Here is an 18,321-nt window from a genome sequence, read left to right on the forward strand (position 1 = left end):
ACTATTCATATAACTATTGATTTTTCTGGCGGTCAAATTATACGTGTGTAAACCTATTCATAAAATGTAATTCTGCTTTTATCTATGTACACAATAATAGACTTATTTATGAAGGTCAAATTTAGAGCTATAAGCTCCAACAGTATACTATTAAGGATCTCTGGTGCAAGGTAGCAATTCAGTAATTATTCACCATTTTCTGAGTTTACAATAAATGGCATAGAATATTTTGTCAAATGTCTTAGCATACCATACTATTATCTTGCATAAGAAAATATTATTCGCTTAGGTCATCTGAGGTCATTGGCCATATACCTGCATTGAGTAGCTTTAGGATGCTATCTTCCTTTCAAGCAACTACTTTACAGGTGAAACATAATTCTTTATAAATGGGAGAAAAGGTGTTTTGTTATTTAGCGCCTTTTGATCTAATCTAAGTTGCTCACTTTGCATGCCCCTTTGACCTACAGCCTTAAGGAAGACTATAACAGGATCAATCATTATGGTCAGCTAGTTACAGACATGACATGCCAGATACATCTTTAGTGTGCCCAGAAGGAAAGTATTTTAACAATACTTTGCTGTACTGTGTTGAATTGAATCACGGTCCCCCCCCCCACCACCTCATCCATACCCCATCTAACTAGACAAACTGGTTTATCTCTTCTGTTCACAATTCACCAAGTATTGAAACCTGATTAGGGTAAAGTGGTTTCAGAGATTAAACACAAAATGTAATGAAAACTGAAAACTAAGTTCTTGAAAGATTTATTTCTATTCTGCCATCGGGCTCTTTTCATGACATTTTGCAACACTAGTTCTAAGAAACCGTAATTAAACATGTTAGGGCATAGGTATAAAGGCTGTTGCAGAAAATTGTTATGGGAATCCAGATTTATAAATGGTATACACACATAAACCTTAGTCATAAAGCTGCTGGTCATGGAAATAACCTACAAAGACTAGTGACATAGAGCTTTTTGGTTTATAGAATTGCTTAATTTATATAGCCAGTCTCCTCTCAAAGTCGCACCTCAACACCTCTGTGCTTGACCATATCCTATCCCTCCTCATCCCCAACCTTAATACTGTGCTTATCACAGCCCTAACCCAAGTCTTTAACTAACCATTAGACTCCTCTATATCACTAATCACATTCACCTTAAAACTCCTAGAACAGCTTGTCCATCATGAACTCTTCTACCTCTCATCCAACACACTTTGACCAACTACAATCTGGCTTCCATCTATATAGTTCTACTAAAACCGCACAATTCAAGGAAAGACGATATCCACCAATACTTGCAAATGAATAAATGTATTCTGCCTTTCATATTCAATAGAGATCCAACAGTGAAATCGCCAACCCCGGAGATAACATGGTAATGTGAAGAAAAAAAGCTGTTGATACCATAAAAAATTCCAATCTTTATTTTGTCCTTACTAAAAAGTGCATAATACAGAGAGGCTGGTAATAATCATGTTTATGCATTTCGACCAATGTGTGTATACTAGTCTTAATCATTTTTTATTTTTAATGCCAACAGTTTTTTTTCACACTACTAAAACAGCCCTGACCAGTCACAGTCAACTTGTTATCTGCTAAAGGCAATAGATTATACTTGGTATTCCTCTACTTCACATGTCTTCTGCCTTTAACACTCTCTCACTCCTTACAATTTTCCTGGATATCCTTATACCTTTGGAATAACTATTTAGCATTTTCCATTACTTCTTCATCCGACACTCTCTCTCGGTATCCTCAAAGATTTATTCTGGGATCCGTACTCTTCACAATCTATAACTTTAGCCTGAGACAACTCAAAGTTACATGGTCTCCAATAACACCTATGTGATGACCACACTCAAATCTACCTCCCTGGCCCAAATATCACCTCTCTTTATCAGGTATGTCTGTGAGGTATAGCCTCCTCCTTCTTATCAAGCGTTCTAAAGCTCAATATGGACAAAATTGAACTCACCATCTTTCCTCCACATAACTCCACACTTTCCACTGTTTCATAAATTTGTTGCCTGCGTATAACCTTTGACTTACTCTGTCCTTCAAAACCACATGTCCAAGTCCTTAACACCTCCTGCTGTTTCCAAGTCAAAAAACATATCCCGAATCAGCACTTTCCTCAAACTGGGAAAACAAAAATGTTAGTAAATGCACTCATCATCTCCTGACTTAATAACTGCAACATCTGCCTCTGTGGTTTTCCATCTAGCAGTCATGTACACTGTCCTATCTATCCTTAAATCTGTTGCCGAATTAATCCACCTCCGCTAATCCCTTCACTAGCTTCCAATTACCCAAAGAATGTAAGTACTAACAACGAAGATGTCCAGCAGTGCCATCAGTTCAGGCTGACAGCATATCGAACTTCTGCTTGTTGAAGTTTAGCCAGAAGTGGTCTTAATGATGGAAATTCAGCCCCCAAAAAACATACCTTTCTCATGGAAACAAGAAAAAGTTACTCAACTATGGATAAAACAGAAACTGGTTGTGCAGAGAATGGCAGAAGGTGCCCTTCTAGTAGGCAAATTTCCAAAGGGCTAATATGTGGTACAATAATGAGAGTCTGCAGGCAACAGTTCAGCAGGTGGAAGGAAGTTCCTTACAAGTTTGGGGCTGCCTTTCAGCAAATGGAGATTGGGATTTGGCCAGGAAAAATGGTGTCCTCTATGCTGAGAAATACAAATACTTAGCCATCATGCAATACAATCAGGGAAACATTTGATTGCCTCCAACTTTATTCTGCAGCAGGACAACTCAAAACATACAGCCAATGCAATTTAGAACTATCTTCATCATAAAGAACAACAAGGAGCCCTAAAAGTGATATATCCCCCACAGAACCCTGATTTTAGCATCATCGAGCCACTTACATTTGTGCAAACCTACATTGATAGAAGCTCAGTGAGAACTTCTCACAGATGCTTGGAACAACGTTCCTGATGAGTTCTTTCAAAACTGTGTGCAAGTATACCTAGAGGAATTAATGGTCTTTTGAAGGCAAAGGGCGGTCATGGTCAGGTCACACAAAATATTGATTTTATTTAAACTTCCTTTTTTGTTCAATCAATTTCAATTGTGTTAATTGATAAAAATGAATCATTATAATTCTATTTTTTAAAGCATTCTTCACAGCATTTTTTCACACCAACAGAACAGTTTTGCACAGCATCTTAGATCCACAGAAGTGAATGAGGCTGATATGCAGTTCCACAAACACAGCACGTGGACTGGTGTGACAATGATTTTGGAAGAATGATGCCAAGTTTTACTAGTTTAACTTTTGGACAATTACCTAAATTAATTTAAGTGCAGATTAAGACAATGTGCTATACCTCACAAGTGTAACAGTAGAGCTGAAAGCAGAAAAAAAAACCATAAAAGCCTACACATTTACAAGGTATACCACAGGAATGTTCTTACCTCTTGACATATTTCATAATGTTACAATTTGTGCTGTTCCCCCAAAAAACATGAAGCAGGCTCGCCAACATTGTAAGAATGTGTAGAATACATACATCACATGGCTGCACATGTTGAAACAAAATGAAAACATTTGGCTGCAGAAGTCTTTGTAGTCTGACTCACATTTTCTCCATGGTGAGGATAATGATTTCTTTATGCTGCCCAAGTGTTCTGCTGTCAAATGTCAAAGATTGACAGAATATGGATGGAGTGGTCAGACACAATGAATGTACATGAGAACGTGTCCCAGACATTCGCATTACATCACATTCCTGCAAAATGGCTCCAACAACCGTCATTTTATGATTCCCAGGCTGAAAAAAAATGCAGGGTCACAATGACTGTAGATTTGTCGTAAATTCATTCAATCAGTCAGTGAAGAAATAGATCAATCACTACTATGATTTACTGTTTACACATGGGGAATCTGAGATGAATGGTTCATGTTCACAGCCATACTTCTATTATAATAATGGAGGTCTATGGGGTCCAACTCTAGATCTAATGGTCAAAAAAAAACATATGGTGGTGATTTTTGTTGGATCACCATGCAATGTAACCACAGCCCGACTGGCCATCTGTCAGTTTTGGAAAATGCCCGGTAGGCCAGTCCGGCCGTGAGCCGCATCGAGCAGTAGCATTTTTAATATTTTTTACTATGCTCTGCCACTTACTAAGGCAGGACGCAGGTTGCTTCTGTCTTACGGCCTGTGAGAGCCCAGCACCATACAGGAGACATCAGGTAGTATGATAACATTTCATCACACTGCCTCGCCTGCGCCAGTCCGGAGACTGCAGAGAGAAAAAGCGTGCCACTGCTCAGCTTGGGATTGCGGTTACTTGAGTATTGGTATATTTTATATTTTTGCCAAGCATTTTGGTGGCAGAATTATAATACGGAGGCCAATCAGGATGCTATTATATTATGATACTATAAGGAGGCACAAGGTGGTCACTATTATTATAATGAGACCAACTGGGGCACTATTATTAAGATTAGTTTTATAGTAATAAGGATGCCAGGGAAGAAGGAGCAATATTCTCATTACAAGGAGGCCCAGGTGAGTACTATTTTAATTTTAAGGAGGTTCATGGGGCACTATTATTATTATTATTATTATTATTATTATTATTATTATTAGGAATCAAATGAAAGCACTACCATAGGTGAGGGGTGCACAATGTAATAAAGATAGAGAGAGTGTATTATTATATAGAGGGCCAGGGGGGAATTATTATAAGGAGGCAGAGGAAGCATTACTACTATAATGATGCACAGGGGAGGCATTATTACTGTTTATGGTACACAGGGGGCACTAATACTGCGGGGGACACAAAAGGAAGAATATTTTTAGAAATGGGAGGAGGGTGCAAAGAAACAACATTATGTGGTGGTATTATATGGTCATGGTGTTGGAGAATTGTTTACCATTGTATAGCGGTATGACTGGTAATATTGGTTTGGCAGTACATTTTTATTTCATTCAATGTCAGGCAGGGTCATATTTGTGATACTCCCTATTTTAGGAAGTGGGTATGGGAGAAGAGACTAGGCCTGTGTGCTTTCAAATGCCAGATTTCCAGTCCCAGACCGGTCCTGAATGTAATACCATGCTATATTTGATGCTCTATTACTTTGCAATTCGGTGCCATGCAAAGGACTACATGCAGTACCCGAGGCACACAATGACAGCTCTGCTCCTTTGGCTGAAAAAAAGATCATGCACACATAACATTTTTGGGAAAATTTGGAAAAGTCCCTATTCTTTATAGACAGTTAATGTATTTACAGACAGTTATGCAATGGTGTACATGAAATTATAAATGTGTTTATAGTTGGTTAGTTTCAGAAACCAGCACATTCCAGTTACTTTTACTTCAGATATTTATTACCCAATGATCATATTTTTGCTATGATAATTCTGCACAGAAGAACCCACGCAACATTACCCAGTGTGAAAGAGACCTAATGACAAGTGATTAATTGTATACCATATTTTTCACCACAGGATACTTTTTAATTGGACTAATAAAATACATCCATGTATCTTAGACCTTTAAGTTCCGGATTTAAGAATTCACAGGTGTTTAATCCTACTGGGAAATGCCTGGTACTGAGGTGGTTAATATGAGTATTATCCCGTGCTAAAAGCAGCTCATGTCTATTATCCTTTCAGGGTTATAATCTGTTTTTATTTGTGACATACGTTATCCCCCCCCTTTCTAACCTGAATAGCAGGGGGATCTCCTCCACATGTGCGGAGGAAATCTGACGTGAGCTTCTACGACCCTGAATGACATTATGCTACAGACGGAAAGCGTGCAGATAGTGGAAGGACAACAAAGGAAGGATCAATCGTCAGTACATGTGGAAATCCAATAATTCTAACATAACGCTGACTAAATATTACACTAAATCGTGGAAACATGAATTATTTTGGGGGAGTGAAAACGCAGATTTGCAGCCAGACTTCCTTCACTAGGGGCAAATATTCCATTTGCTGCCTTTAGGTGCATTTACACCCATTAAACAACCGTAGAGCGACCACATACAAGCCAATCGACTGTCGTTTTATAGCCTGTATTGACAGGCAGACCAAAATATTTTTGCAAATTTTTCTCAATATGATCGTTCCCTTCACACAGAAGATCATCATCGTTATCAGCAAAACATCTGCTTACACAGGACTTTGTGCTGCCAATAAAAAAGGCTTTTAATGCCAGCATGAATGATCCAATCACCTGACAAATGAGTGTTTTGACGATTCGTCAGGCGATTGCAGACATGTTTATACAAGTCGATAAATGGCAAACAAGAGTTCTAACGAAACACTCGTTCCTGATGCATGGGCCTTCATCTCTGTATCTAGATAGGCTGGTCATGATGGGGCTTGTTCGCAGCCCCCGACACCCAGCACCTGGAGTTTCTAATCCTCCAGTGCCAACCACTACCTTAAGTGAACGCTGTCTTTTGAACAAAGCTTTTATTATTAGTTGTACCTCATCTCGTTGATCTGAGAATGATATGAAACTGTCGGAGGTACAAGAAGTGAGTCCTTCAGGCCTGCTAACGCCTTGCTAACCACAAAAAAAATGTCGCTGCTTGTTGTTAGGTGTCCCAGAATAAAACGGCATAATTTATTAATGATTATGTTACAAGCATTGGGTTTCCCTGCATATTTAAAGAGGAGAACATGTAAATACATGAGCTCCAAGGCGCTTATAAAAAATTCACTTGATGATACGCTGTATGGAGCTTTCGTCTGTTAAACTGTATTGTAAAGCGCCTGTGACACGCGGTAAACTGGGTCATTATTCTTACTTTGCACTTGCGTACAGGAGCTAACAATGCAGGCGTTCAGATTTCACTATGCAAACACTCAGACAAACGCGTCAAGTGCAAACCGAGTATTCATCAGACACAGAACCTATAGTCTGCACATGTTAAACACATCACCCATGGCAATCCTCAGATGACCGACTCTAACAAACAGCAAAACATACAACCAGGTATTTTTTACAATATATAGATACATTTTTCCAAACAACCCTAATCTAAAAATCTGTCGCCTAATAAAAGCAATAAATAATTCTTCTGTTATAATGTACCTGTGTGAAGAGAACACATCAGTAATACCAGGGGAGACAACCTGTGGCTCTACAGCTGCCGCCGAGCAGACACTTTGCCTGGTAGCCCGCAGTGACTGACAGGACTTGTAGTTCTACAGCAGCTGCCAAACCCCATAGCTTAATTGCGTCCATATAATTGAATTATGTAAAAAAAATAGTTTTCAATTCTAGTTAATATAGAGATAAGGCATTTGTCTCCTTACCTTTAAAATTCAGAATTAACCCTACCCTAAAATTCACGTCCCGGCCAGTCATCATCAAGGGCGCGGATTTTAGTGAAATTGTATGAATTCTTTTCTGTATTGAAGGTAAATCAGCCAAATACACTAAATCTCAAACCTAGCTAATCAATTCACCCATAGAAACAAATATTTAAAATACGATTTTCGAAGATCCCTACAAATCTTCAACCCAACCGATCAATTCTGATGCCCGAATGTTGTTGACTAGAGGGATCTGATAGGTAATAAAGTCATTGATTTCACAGATGGCAGTTTGAGGAGACTACGGTCCAATGTAAGCAACACCTGAGCCCCCATATTCACCTGTCAGAGCTGTATAAGTGCAGAATACAAGGAGCAGTCCTACAATCACCTCAATAGAAGAATTCTTTAGAAGGCATAGAGGAATCGAAACTACCCCTGTTCCCAAAACCTGTCAATATTCCGCCTGCAATCCCAAAGCATATTGCTGCCTCCCTCCTTTCTCCCCCAAATCCTGCTGCACCAATGACAGAAGTGGAGGCTGCTGGTCAGCTTTATGCCCTCCACCCTCCTGCACTCACCAGAATGAAAGAGATCAGAGCAGAACACCAGCACTGAAGGCAATAGCAGGATCCTGAATGAAAGTGTCCACAAATCCATTCCCCTTGCTGAGCAGAGCAGAATCTGTGAGGAGAGTGACAGCAGCCCAGGATTCCCCTAGATGTACAGCAGGTTGCTCATTTGCTCAGATCCTGAGAGGGACTGGCTCAGCTTCGGGGATGCCTTTTATTTTCGGTTGTTGTTATGGATTGGAGAGCGAAATCAAGAGATATTGTAGGATAAGGCAAAGGGGAACCCTACAGACGCTTCACAGCAACTGCAGTCAGATCCCAACCTAAGGAGTGATCCCAGGGACTGACTTAGGGATCCTATTACCATGATCATGTGACAGGATACATACTGGGGAGAGACAAATGCTTTTCTTTTCTTTTTAACCAGTTCATTGTGAGTGACAATACAACTTTTATAGCAATGCACGAAGCCTGCAGTCCCTCCTACGTCTCTTTCAGGTGTAACTTCAAAGAGAGAGAATAAATCAGTAGGATGTGAAAGGTGAAGCGGACAGCAGAGCGTACCCAAGGCTTGTAAACAGCACGGCGGAGGACAGGGCTTAACACTTTTTGATCACTAATGTAATAATTAGGGTTTTTTTTCATGACAAGTGTCGCTTTAATTTCCTAACATAAAATTGGCTTGTTTATTATTAAAAGTCATAGAAAAAGTTTTTTTTAAAACTTTTCTTTACGATCTCAACTTTTTTTTAACACCTACTCACCCTAAAAGGCTGGGGTCAGACGAGTGTATTTTTCACCTGGAAAACTGATGATTTTCATCTAGTACTCCAACCGCGTATCTGTTTTTTACATTCACATGGCATCATATTGACACATGAAGATTTTAAAATGTTCATGACCAAATAAAGTTTCCAAGATTAATTATGGAAATGTACAGAACAATGTATCCATAAAGATCAAGTCCTATACAGATTGTCTGTATGGGATCCGATTTTTTTGACACCCGTAGACTTGTATATCCAACATAAGAAAACCAACACCTCACCACCTGTAATGGCTTCATCCAAGGTGCTCGGCAACTTGAGAATTGCTGGTCAGCATATTCCAGGAAGAGAAAAGCCTTAGCTGAATAAGGAAGTTTACGTCCAAAACGCGTTAGTATTTGATGACCTGTGTTCAGTGGTTTTAGCATGTATGGAATAAATTTACAATATACACATATATAACATATATATAACATATATAAATTTACAATATACACAATATATAACATATACCTTTCTCTAGAAGAACGGAGTGCTGGCTTTTCTCTTTCTAATGTGCTTTTTTTTTCTTCAATACATATTATATTCAGTATGTAAAATAGGAGGCAGGTCAGTGAGGGGTCAGTGAGGGATCAGAGGCCTGTCATAAGCCATCAGTATGAATACCTAAGCAGAGCACCACGTGAAGACCCGCACAGGCCCGCCTCGAAGCATGAGAATCTCATTAACTGAAAACAGAAAATAATGATTAAACAATAACCACAAGACGTATTTCATCATCACAGGTATCATTTTAATCAGTATATCAGCGCCAACCTGATGCTCTATGTAAGCTACTCAACAAAATTCTGCTGACAAGTCACTTTTAAGGACCACAAATGCAGACACACCCACATTCATTGTATTCAATGGTGATGCGCTTATGTGAGATTTTTCACATGGACCATGTGTCCATGTGAAAAACCCACAGACATGTAATTTTTTAAGCACCAAGGACAAAATGCGTGCTGCACGCTGATGACACACAGTTGACATCTGTGTGACATCAGCGTGACATGTACCGGCACCTGGATCCCAGGTGCCAGGTTCTGAAGGCAGCTCTGATCATTGTTGCCTGGTCTCCCTGAGATCAGCACGACCAGGCGACAATGATGGGAGTTGTGTTTAGCACCCTCTGTGTACATTTTATGCAAAATAAAGAATTAATTTAAAAAATTTGCATGGGCTCCTGTGTAATTTTGATAACCAGCAGGGGGAAAGCCCAGGGCTAGGGGCTGATGTAGCTAATCTGAAAAAGAAGACAATATCACAAAAGATTCCCAGACCATTAATAACAGCTCACAGCTAGGGTTGAGCGAAACGGGTCGAACATTTTCAAAAGTCGCCGACTTTTGGCTAAGTCGGGGTTTCATGAAACCCGATCCGACCCCTGTGCGGGGTCGGCCATGCGGTACGCGACTTTCGCGCCAAAGTCGCGTTTCAATGACGCGAAAAGCGCCATTTCTCAGCCAATGAAGGTAAACGCAGAGTGTGGGCAGCGTGATGACATAGGTCCTGGTCCCCACCATCTTAGAGAAGGGCATTGCAGTGATTGGCTTGCTGTCTGCGACGTCACAGGGGCTATAAAGAGGCGTTCCCGCCGACCGCCATCTTACTGCTGCTGATCTGAGCTTAGGGAGAGGTTGCTGCCGCTTTGTCAGAAGCAGGGATAGCGTTAGGCAGGGTCCATTAACCACAAAACCGCTTGTGCTGCAGCGATTTGCACTGTCCAACACCACCCTCGGTGTGCAGGGACAGTGGAAGTTTTTTTTTTTTTTTTTTTCCCCTCAGCGCTGTAGCTCATTGGGCTGCCCTAGAAGGCTCCCTGATAGCTGCATTGCTGTGTGTACGCCGCTGTGCAAACCAACTGCTTTTTTCAAAGCACAAATCCTCTTGTTCCTTCCTTTCTGCACAGCTATCTTTTTTGTTTGTCCACACTTTTTATTTCATTTGTGCATCAGTCCACTCCTTATTGCTGCCTGCCATACCTGGCTGAGATTACTGCAGGCAGGGAGATAGTAGCTGCTTGCCATACCTGGCTGAGATTACTGCAGGCAGGGAGATAGTAATTGTAGGACATTCCCTGTTTTTTTTTTTTTTTTTTTTTTGGTGGGAGATTAAGATTGGCAATTTGGCATTTCTGCTAGAGTGCCATCCCTGTGTGTGCCATCTCTCTCACATAGTGGGCCATAGAAAGCCTTTTCATTTTTCTGTATTTTTTTTTGTGGGGTGTATAAATTCTCCCTGATAAAAATACAGTGGGAGATTAATATTGGCCTTTGGGCTTGTGTGCCAGTCCTGAGTGTGCCATCTCTCTCACAAATAGTGGGCCATAGAAAGCCTATTTATTTTTTTTTTTGGTTTTATAAATTCTCCCTGAAAAAAAGGGAGATTAATATTGGCCTCTGGGCTTGTGTGCCAGTCCTGAGCGTGCCATCTGTGCCAGCCCTGAGCGTGCCATCTCTCTCACAAATAGTGGGCCATAGAAAGCCTATTTAATTTTTTTTTTTGTTTTATAAATTTTCCCTGAAAAAAGGGAGATTAATATTGGCCTCTGGGCTTGTGTGCCAGTTGTGAGCGTGCCATCTGTGCCAGTCCTGAGCGTGCCATCTCTCTCACAAATAGTGGGCCATAGAAAGCCTATTTAAATATTTTTTTGGTTTTATAAATTCTCCCAGAAAAAAAGGGAGATTAATATTGGCCTCTGGGCTTGTGTGCCAGTCCTGAGCGTGCCATCTGTGCCAGCCAGCCCTGAGCGTGCCATCTCTCTCACAAATAGTGGGCCATAGAAAGCCTATTTATTTTTTTTTTTTGTTTTATCAATTTTCCCTGAAAAAAGGGAGATTAATATTGGCCTCTGGGCTTGTGTGCCAGTTGTGAGCGTGCCATCTGTGCCAGTCCTGAGCGTGCCATCTCTCTCACAAATAGTGGGCCATAGAAAGCCTATTTAAATATTTTTTTGGTTTTATAAATTCTCCCAGAAAAAAAGGGAGATTAATATTGGCCTCTGGGCTTCTGTGCCAGTCCTGAGCGTGCCATCTGTGCCAGTCCTGAGCGTCCCATCTCTCTCACAAATAGTGGGCCATAGAAAGCCTATTTTATTTTTTTTTTGGGTTTTAGAAATTCTCCCTGAAAAAAGGGAGATTAATATTGGCCTCTGGGCTTGTGTGCCAGTTGTGAGCGTGCCATCTGTGCCAGTCCTGAGCGTGCCATCTCTCTCACAAATAGTGGGCCATAGAAAGCCTATTTAAATATTTTTTTGGTTTTATAAATTCTCCCAGAAAAAAAGGGAGATTAATATTGGCCTCTGGGCTTCTGTGCCAGTCCTGAGCGTGCCATCTGTGCCAGTCCTGAGCGTCCCATCTCTCTCACAAATAGTGGGCCATAGAAAGCCTATTTTATTTTTTTTTTGGGTTTTAGAAATTCTCCCTGAAAAAAGGGAGATTAATATTGGCCTCTGGGCTTGTGTGCCAGTTGTGAGCGTGCCATCTGTGCCAGTCCTGAGCGTGCCATCTCTCTCACAAATAGTGGGCCATAGAAAGCCTATTTAAATATTTTTTTGGTTTTATAAATTCTCCCAGAAAAAAAGGGAGATTAATATTGGCCTCTGGGCTTCTGTGCCAGTCCTGAGCGTGCCATCTGTGCCAGTCCTGAGCGTCCCATCTCTCTCACAAATAGTGGGCCATAGAAAGCCTATTTTTTTTTTTTTTTGGGTTTTAGAAATTCTCCCTGGAAAAAAAAAGGGAGATTAATATTGCCCTTTGGGCTTGTGTGCCAGTACTAAGCGTTCCATCTCTCTCTCTCTCTCAGTCAGTGGGCCATAGAACGCCTATTTTTGGTTTTATTTGTTTTCTAAATTCTCCCTGAAAAAATCATTTTATTTTATTTGGTTTCTAAATTCTTCCTGATAAAATCATATTTTTTTTATTATTTTTATTTCTAAAGTCTCCCTGAAAAAAAAAAAAAAAAAACAACCAAAAAAACAGTGGGAGATTAATATTGGCCTTTCTGCTTGTGTGCCAGTCTTGACTCCTGGGTGTGCCATCTCTCTCTCTCTCTCTCTCTCTCTCTCTCTCTCCAATTGTGGTCCATAGAAAGCCTATATTTTTTTTCCTTGATTTGGGTTCTAAAATCTACCAGAGAAAATAACTACATCAATCATTGGTAGAAAAATATTGGCCTCTGGGTTTGTGTGCCACTCCTGACTCCTGTGTGCGTCATCTCTCAGTCAGTGGGCCATAGAACGCCTATTTTTGGTTTTATTTGTTTTCTAAATTCTCCCTGAAAAAATCATTTTATTTTATTTGGTTTCTAAATTCTTCCTGATAAAATCATATTTTTTTTATTATTTTTTTTTCTAAAGTCTCCCTGAAAAAAAAAAAAAAAAACAGTGGGAGATTAATATTGGCCTTTCTGCTTGTGTGCCAGTCTTGACTCCTGGGTGCGTCATCTCTCAGTCAGTGGGCCATAGAACGCCTATTTTTGGTTTTATTTGTTTTATAAATTCTCCCTGAAAAAATCATTTTATTTTATTTGGTTTCTAAATTCTTCCTGATAAAATCATATTTTTTTTATTATTTTTTTTTCTAAAGTCTCCCTGAAAAAAAAAAAAAAAAAACAACCAAAAAAAACAGTGGGAGATTAATATTGGCCTTTCTGCTTGTGTGCCAGTCTTGACTCCTGGGTGCGTCATCTCTCAGTCAGTGGGCCATAGAACGCCTATTTTTGGTTTTATTTGTTTTATAAATTCTCCCTGAAAAAATCATTTTATTTTATTTGGTTTCTAAATTCTTCCTGATAAAATCATATTTTTTTTATTATTTTTTTTTCTAAAGTCTCCCTGAAAAAAAAAAAAAAAAAACAACCAAAAAAAACAGTGGGAGATTAATATTGGCCTTTCTGCTTGTGTGCCAGTCTTGACTCCTGGGTGTGCCATCTCTCTCTCTCTCTCTCTCTCTCTCTCTCTCCAATTGTGGTCCATAGAAAGCCTACATTTTTTTTCCTTGATTTGGGTTCTAAAATCTACCAGAGAAAATAACTACATCAATCATTGGTAGAAAAATATTGGCCTCTGGGTTTGTGTGCCACTCCTGACTCCTGTGTGCGTCATCTCTCAGTCAGTGGGCCATAGAACGCCTATTTTTGTTTTTATTTGTTTTATAAATTCTCCCTGAAAAAATCATTTTATTTTATTTGGTTTCTAAATTCTTCCTGATAAAATCATATTTTTTTTATTATTTTTTTTTCTAAAGTCTCCCTGAAAAAAAAAAAAAAAAAAAAAAAAAAAAAAAAAACAGTGGGAGATTAATATTGGCCTTTCTGCTTGTGTGCCAGTCTTGACTCCTGGGTGTGCCATCTCTCTCTCTCTCTCTCTCCAATTGTGGTCCATAGAAAGCCTACATTTTTTTTCCTTGATTTGGGTTCCAAAATCTACCAGAGAAAATAACTCCATCAATCATTGGTAGAAAAATATTGGCCTCTGGGCTTGTGTGCCACTCCTGATTCCTGTGTGCGTCATCTCTCACTCAGTGGCCCATAGAAAGCATATAGTTTGTTACATTTGTTTTCTAAATTCTCCCTGCAAAAATCTATTTTTTTTTTTTTGGGGGGTTTCTAAAGTGTTCCTGAAAAAAATAAAAATAAAAAAAAAATAATAGTGTGACATTAATATTAACATTTGTGCTTCAGTGACAGTCCTGCGTGTGGGGCATCTCTCTAATTTGCAGCCACCAAAAAAAGAGTGTGTAACATTGGGCCTGATTTTCGCTGTGGTCTCACCAACCTGTAAAGGGGTAGCTAAATCATACTGAAGTTATAGCTCACCGTGTAAGTTGTGTGACTGCAACAAATAACGTTAGTTTGGTTACGTTTTTAAAACAATGAGGAAGTCTAGTGGAAGAGGTCGTGGCCGGGGGCGTTCATTGTCAGCTGGTAATGAGGGTAGTGGTAGTGGTGGAGCATCAGGTGGTCGTGGGGGAAAAAATATTGCACCTAAGTCTGGAGCTGTGGAGCCAGGTTCGTCGTCCGGCTACACAAGGCCTCGAACGCTCCCTTTTCTGGGATTAGGAAAACCGCTTTTAAAGCCGGAGCAGCAAGAGCAAGTTTTGGCTTATCTTGCTGACTCAGCCTCTAGCTCTTTTGCCTCATCTCGTGAAACTGGTAAAAGTAAAAGCAGCGCGTCGTTAGTGGATGTTCACGGTCAGGGACAAGTCACTTCCTTGTCCTCTTCAGCAAAAACAACAACAGAGAAGAATGCAGCAGGCGACACAACGGGTTACTCCATGGAGCTCTTTACACATACCGTCCCTGGCTTAGAAAGTGAAGCAGTTAACAGTCCATGCCCATTACAAATTGAATCTGACATGGAGTGCACTGACGCACAGCCACAGCCAGACTACTATGCTGGTCCTTTGACTCAGACCACAACATTGCCCTCGCAGGGTGCTGATCAAGAATCAGACCCTGATGAGACTATGTTGCCCCATCACGAACGCTATACCACCGAACGACACGGTGACACAGACGAAGTTGCGCAGGAGGTACAAGAAGAGTTATTAGATGACCCAGTTCTTGACCCCGATTGGCAGCCATTGGGGGAACAGGGTGCAGGCGGCAGCAGTTCTGAAGCAGAGGAGGAGGAGGGGCCGCAGCAGGCATCAACATCGCCACAGGTTCCATCTGCCGGGCCCGTATCTTGCCCAAAACGCGTGGCAAAGCCAAAACCTGGTGGAGGACAGCGTGGCCATCCGGTTAAAGCTCAGTCTGCAATGCCTGAAAAGGTATCCGATGCTAGAAAGAGTGCAGTCTGGCATTTTTTTAAACAACATCCAATTGATCAGCGCAAAGTCATCTGTCAAAAATGTTCTACTTCCTTAAGCAGAGGTCAGAATCTGAAAAGTCTCAATACTAGTTGCATGCATAGACATTTAACCACCATGCATTTGAAAGCTTGGACTAACTACCAAACGTCCCTTAAGGTTGTTGCACCCTCGGCCAATGAAGCTAGTCATCAACGCAACATCCCTTCCGGCAGTGTAGGACCACCATTTAGCGCACCACCTGCTGTATCTGTGCAGGTATCTTTGCCAGGCCAAAGCAGTCAGGGTCAGGGAATCACCAGTTTCGTAGTAGGAAACACTGCATCTAGGGCACCGGCGGCAACAATACCATCTCCCACCGTCTCTCAGTCTGCCATGTCCACCGGCACCCCCGCTAGTTCCACGATCTCCAGCTCTCCAGTCCAGCTCACCCTACATGAGACTATGGTTAGAAAAAGGAAATACTTAGCCTCGCATCCGCGTACACAGGGTTTGAACGCCCACATAGCTAGACTAATCTCGTTAGAGATGATGCCCTACCGGTTAGTTGAAAGCGAAGCTTTCAAAGACCTGATGGACTACGCTGTACCACGCTACGAGCTACCCAGTCGACACTTTTTTTCCAGAAAAGCCATCCCAGCCCTCCACCAGCATGTTAAAGAGCGCATCGTCCATGCACTCAGGCAATCTGTGAGCACAAAGGTGCACCTGACAACAGATGCATGGACCAGTAGGCATGGCCAGGGACGTTACGTGTCCATCACGGCACACTGGGTAAATGTGGTGGATTCAGGGTCCACAGGGGACAGCAAGTTTGGGACAGTTCTGCCTAGCCCACGGTCTAGTAAACAGTTGTCTGTAGCCGTTCGCACCCCCTCCTCCTCCTCCTCCTCGTCCTCCTGCAGAAGCAAGAGCTCGTCCACAGACCGCAGTCGCACAAACACTCCATCCGCACCTGCCACTGTTGCACACCAGGTCTCCCATTATGGGGCAGCTACTGGCATACGTCAGCAGGCTGTATTGGCTATGAAGTGTTTGGGCGACAATAGACACACCGCGGAAGTTCTGTCCGAGTTCTTGCAGCAAGAAACGCAGTCGTGGCTGGGCACTGTAGATCTTGAGGCAGGCAAGGTAGTGAGTGATAACGGAAGGAATTTCATGGCTGCCATCTCCCTTTCCCAACTGAAACACATTCCTTGCCTGGCTCACACCTTAAACCTGGTGGTGCAGTGCTTCCTGAAAAGTTATCCGGGGTTATCCGACCTGCTCCTCAAAGTGCGTGGACTTTGCGCACATATCCGCCGTTCGCCTGTACACTCCAGCCGTATGCAGACCTATCAGCGTTCTTTGAACCTTCCCCAGCATCGCCTAATCATAGACGTTGCAACAAGGTGGAACTCAACACTGCACATGCTTCAGAGACTGTGCGAACAGAGGCGGGCTGTTATGTTTTTGTGGGAGGATACACATACACGGGCAGGCAGTAGGATGGCAGACATGGAGTTGTCAGGTGTGCAGTGGTCGAAGATTCAAGACATGTGTCAAGTCCTTCAGTGTTTTGAGGAATGCACACGGCTGGTTAGTGCAGACAACGCCATAATAAGCATGAGCATCCCCCTAATGCGTCTGCTGATGCAAAGTTTGACGCACATAAAGGATCAGGCGTCTGCACCAGAGGAAGAGGAAAGCCTTGATGACAGTCAGCGATTGTCTGGTCAGGGCAGTGTACATGACGAGGTACCGGGCGAAGAGGAGGTGGAGGATGAGGAGGATGATGGGGATGAGTATATTTTTAATGAGGAAGCTTTCCCGGGGGCACGGGAAATTGGTGGCGTGGCAAGGCCGGGTTCTGGTTTTTTGAGGGACACAAGTGACGTAGATTTGCCTGCAACTGCCCCTCAACCAAGCACAACCGCAGATTTGACAACGGGAACTTTGGCCCACATGGCGGATTATGCCTTGCGTATCCTCAAAAGGGACACACGCATTACAAAAATGATGAACGATGACGATTACTGGTTGGCCTGCCTCCTTGATCCTCGCTATAAAGGCAAATTGCAAAATATTATGCCACATGAGAACTTGGAACTAATATTAGCAACAAAACAATCAACTCTTGTTGACCGTTTGCTTCTGGCATTCCCTGCACACAGCGCCCGTGATCGTTCTCACACGAGCTCCAGGGGCCAGCAGACCAGAGGTGTTAGAGGGGCAGAAATCAGAAGTGGCGTTGGACAGAGGGGTTTTCTGACCAGGTTGTGGAGTGATTTTTCTATGACCGCAGACAGGACAGGTACTGCAGCATCAATTCAAAGTGACAGGAGACAACATTTGTCCAGTATGGTTACAAACTATTTTTCATCCCTTATCGACGTTCTCCCTCAACCGTCATTCCCATTTGATTACTGGGCATCCAAATTAGACACCTGGCCAGAATTGGCAGAATATGCATTGCAGGAGCTTGCTTGCCCGGCAGCTAGTGTCCTATCAGAAAGAGTATTCAGTGCTGCAGGTTCAATACTAACAGAAAAAAGGACTCGTCTGGCTACCCAAAATGTAGATGATCTAACCTTCATTAAAATGAACCACAACTGGATTTCAAAATCTTTTGCCCCACCCTGCCCGGCTGACACCTAGCTTTCCTATGAAAAGGTCTTGCCTGTGGACTATTCTGAATGACTTTTCCAATCTCGTAATTTTCTTCACCTGATTGTCCAGCATACGACATGTTTCCACCTCACGAAATGGCCAAACTCCCCACACGGGGCCGTGCTATCGCCACTTTGCGCTTGGACCCTTGAGAGTGCT

The 18,321-nt window shown here is 41.9% G+C and overlaps 1 protein-coding gene across 1 annotated transcript in view; it reads right to left on the reverse strand.

The window, feature by feature from the left end:
- The window catches only part of KREMEN1 (kringle containing transmembrane protein 1), a 269,727-nt gene extending 261,525 nt beyond the window's left edge, over window positions 1–8,202 (reverse strand). The window contains exon 1 of the mRNA XM_069754435.1: window positions 7,899–8,202. Coding sequence (XP_069610536.1) covers window positions 7,899–7,977 — 79 coding nt within the window. The 5' untranslated portion in view covers window positions 7,978–8,202. The remainder of the gene's footprint in view (window positions 1–7,898) is intronic.
- Between the last annotated feature and the right edge of the window lie 10,119 nt (window positions 8,203–18,321).

The sequence above is a fragment of the Ranitomeya imitator genome, chromosome 1 (assembly GCF_032444005.1).
Source record: "Ranitomeya imitator isolate aRanImi1 chromosome 1, aRanImi1.pri, whole genome shotgun sequence".
NCBI lineage: Eukaryota > Metazoa > Chordata > Amphibia > Anura > Dendrobatidae > Ranitomeya > Ranitomeya imitator.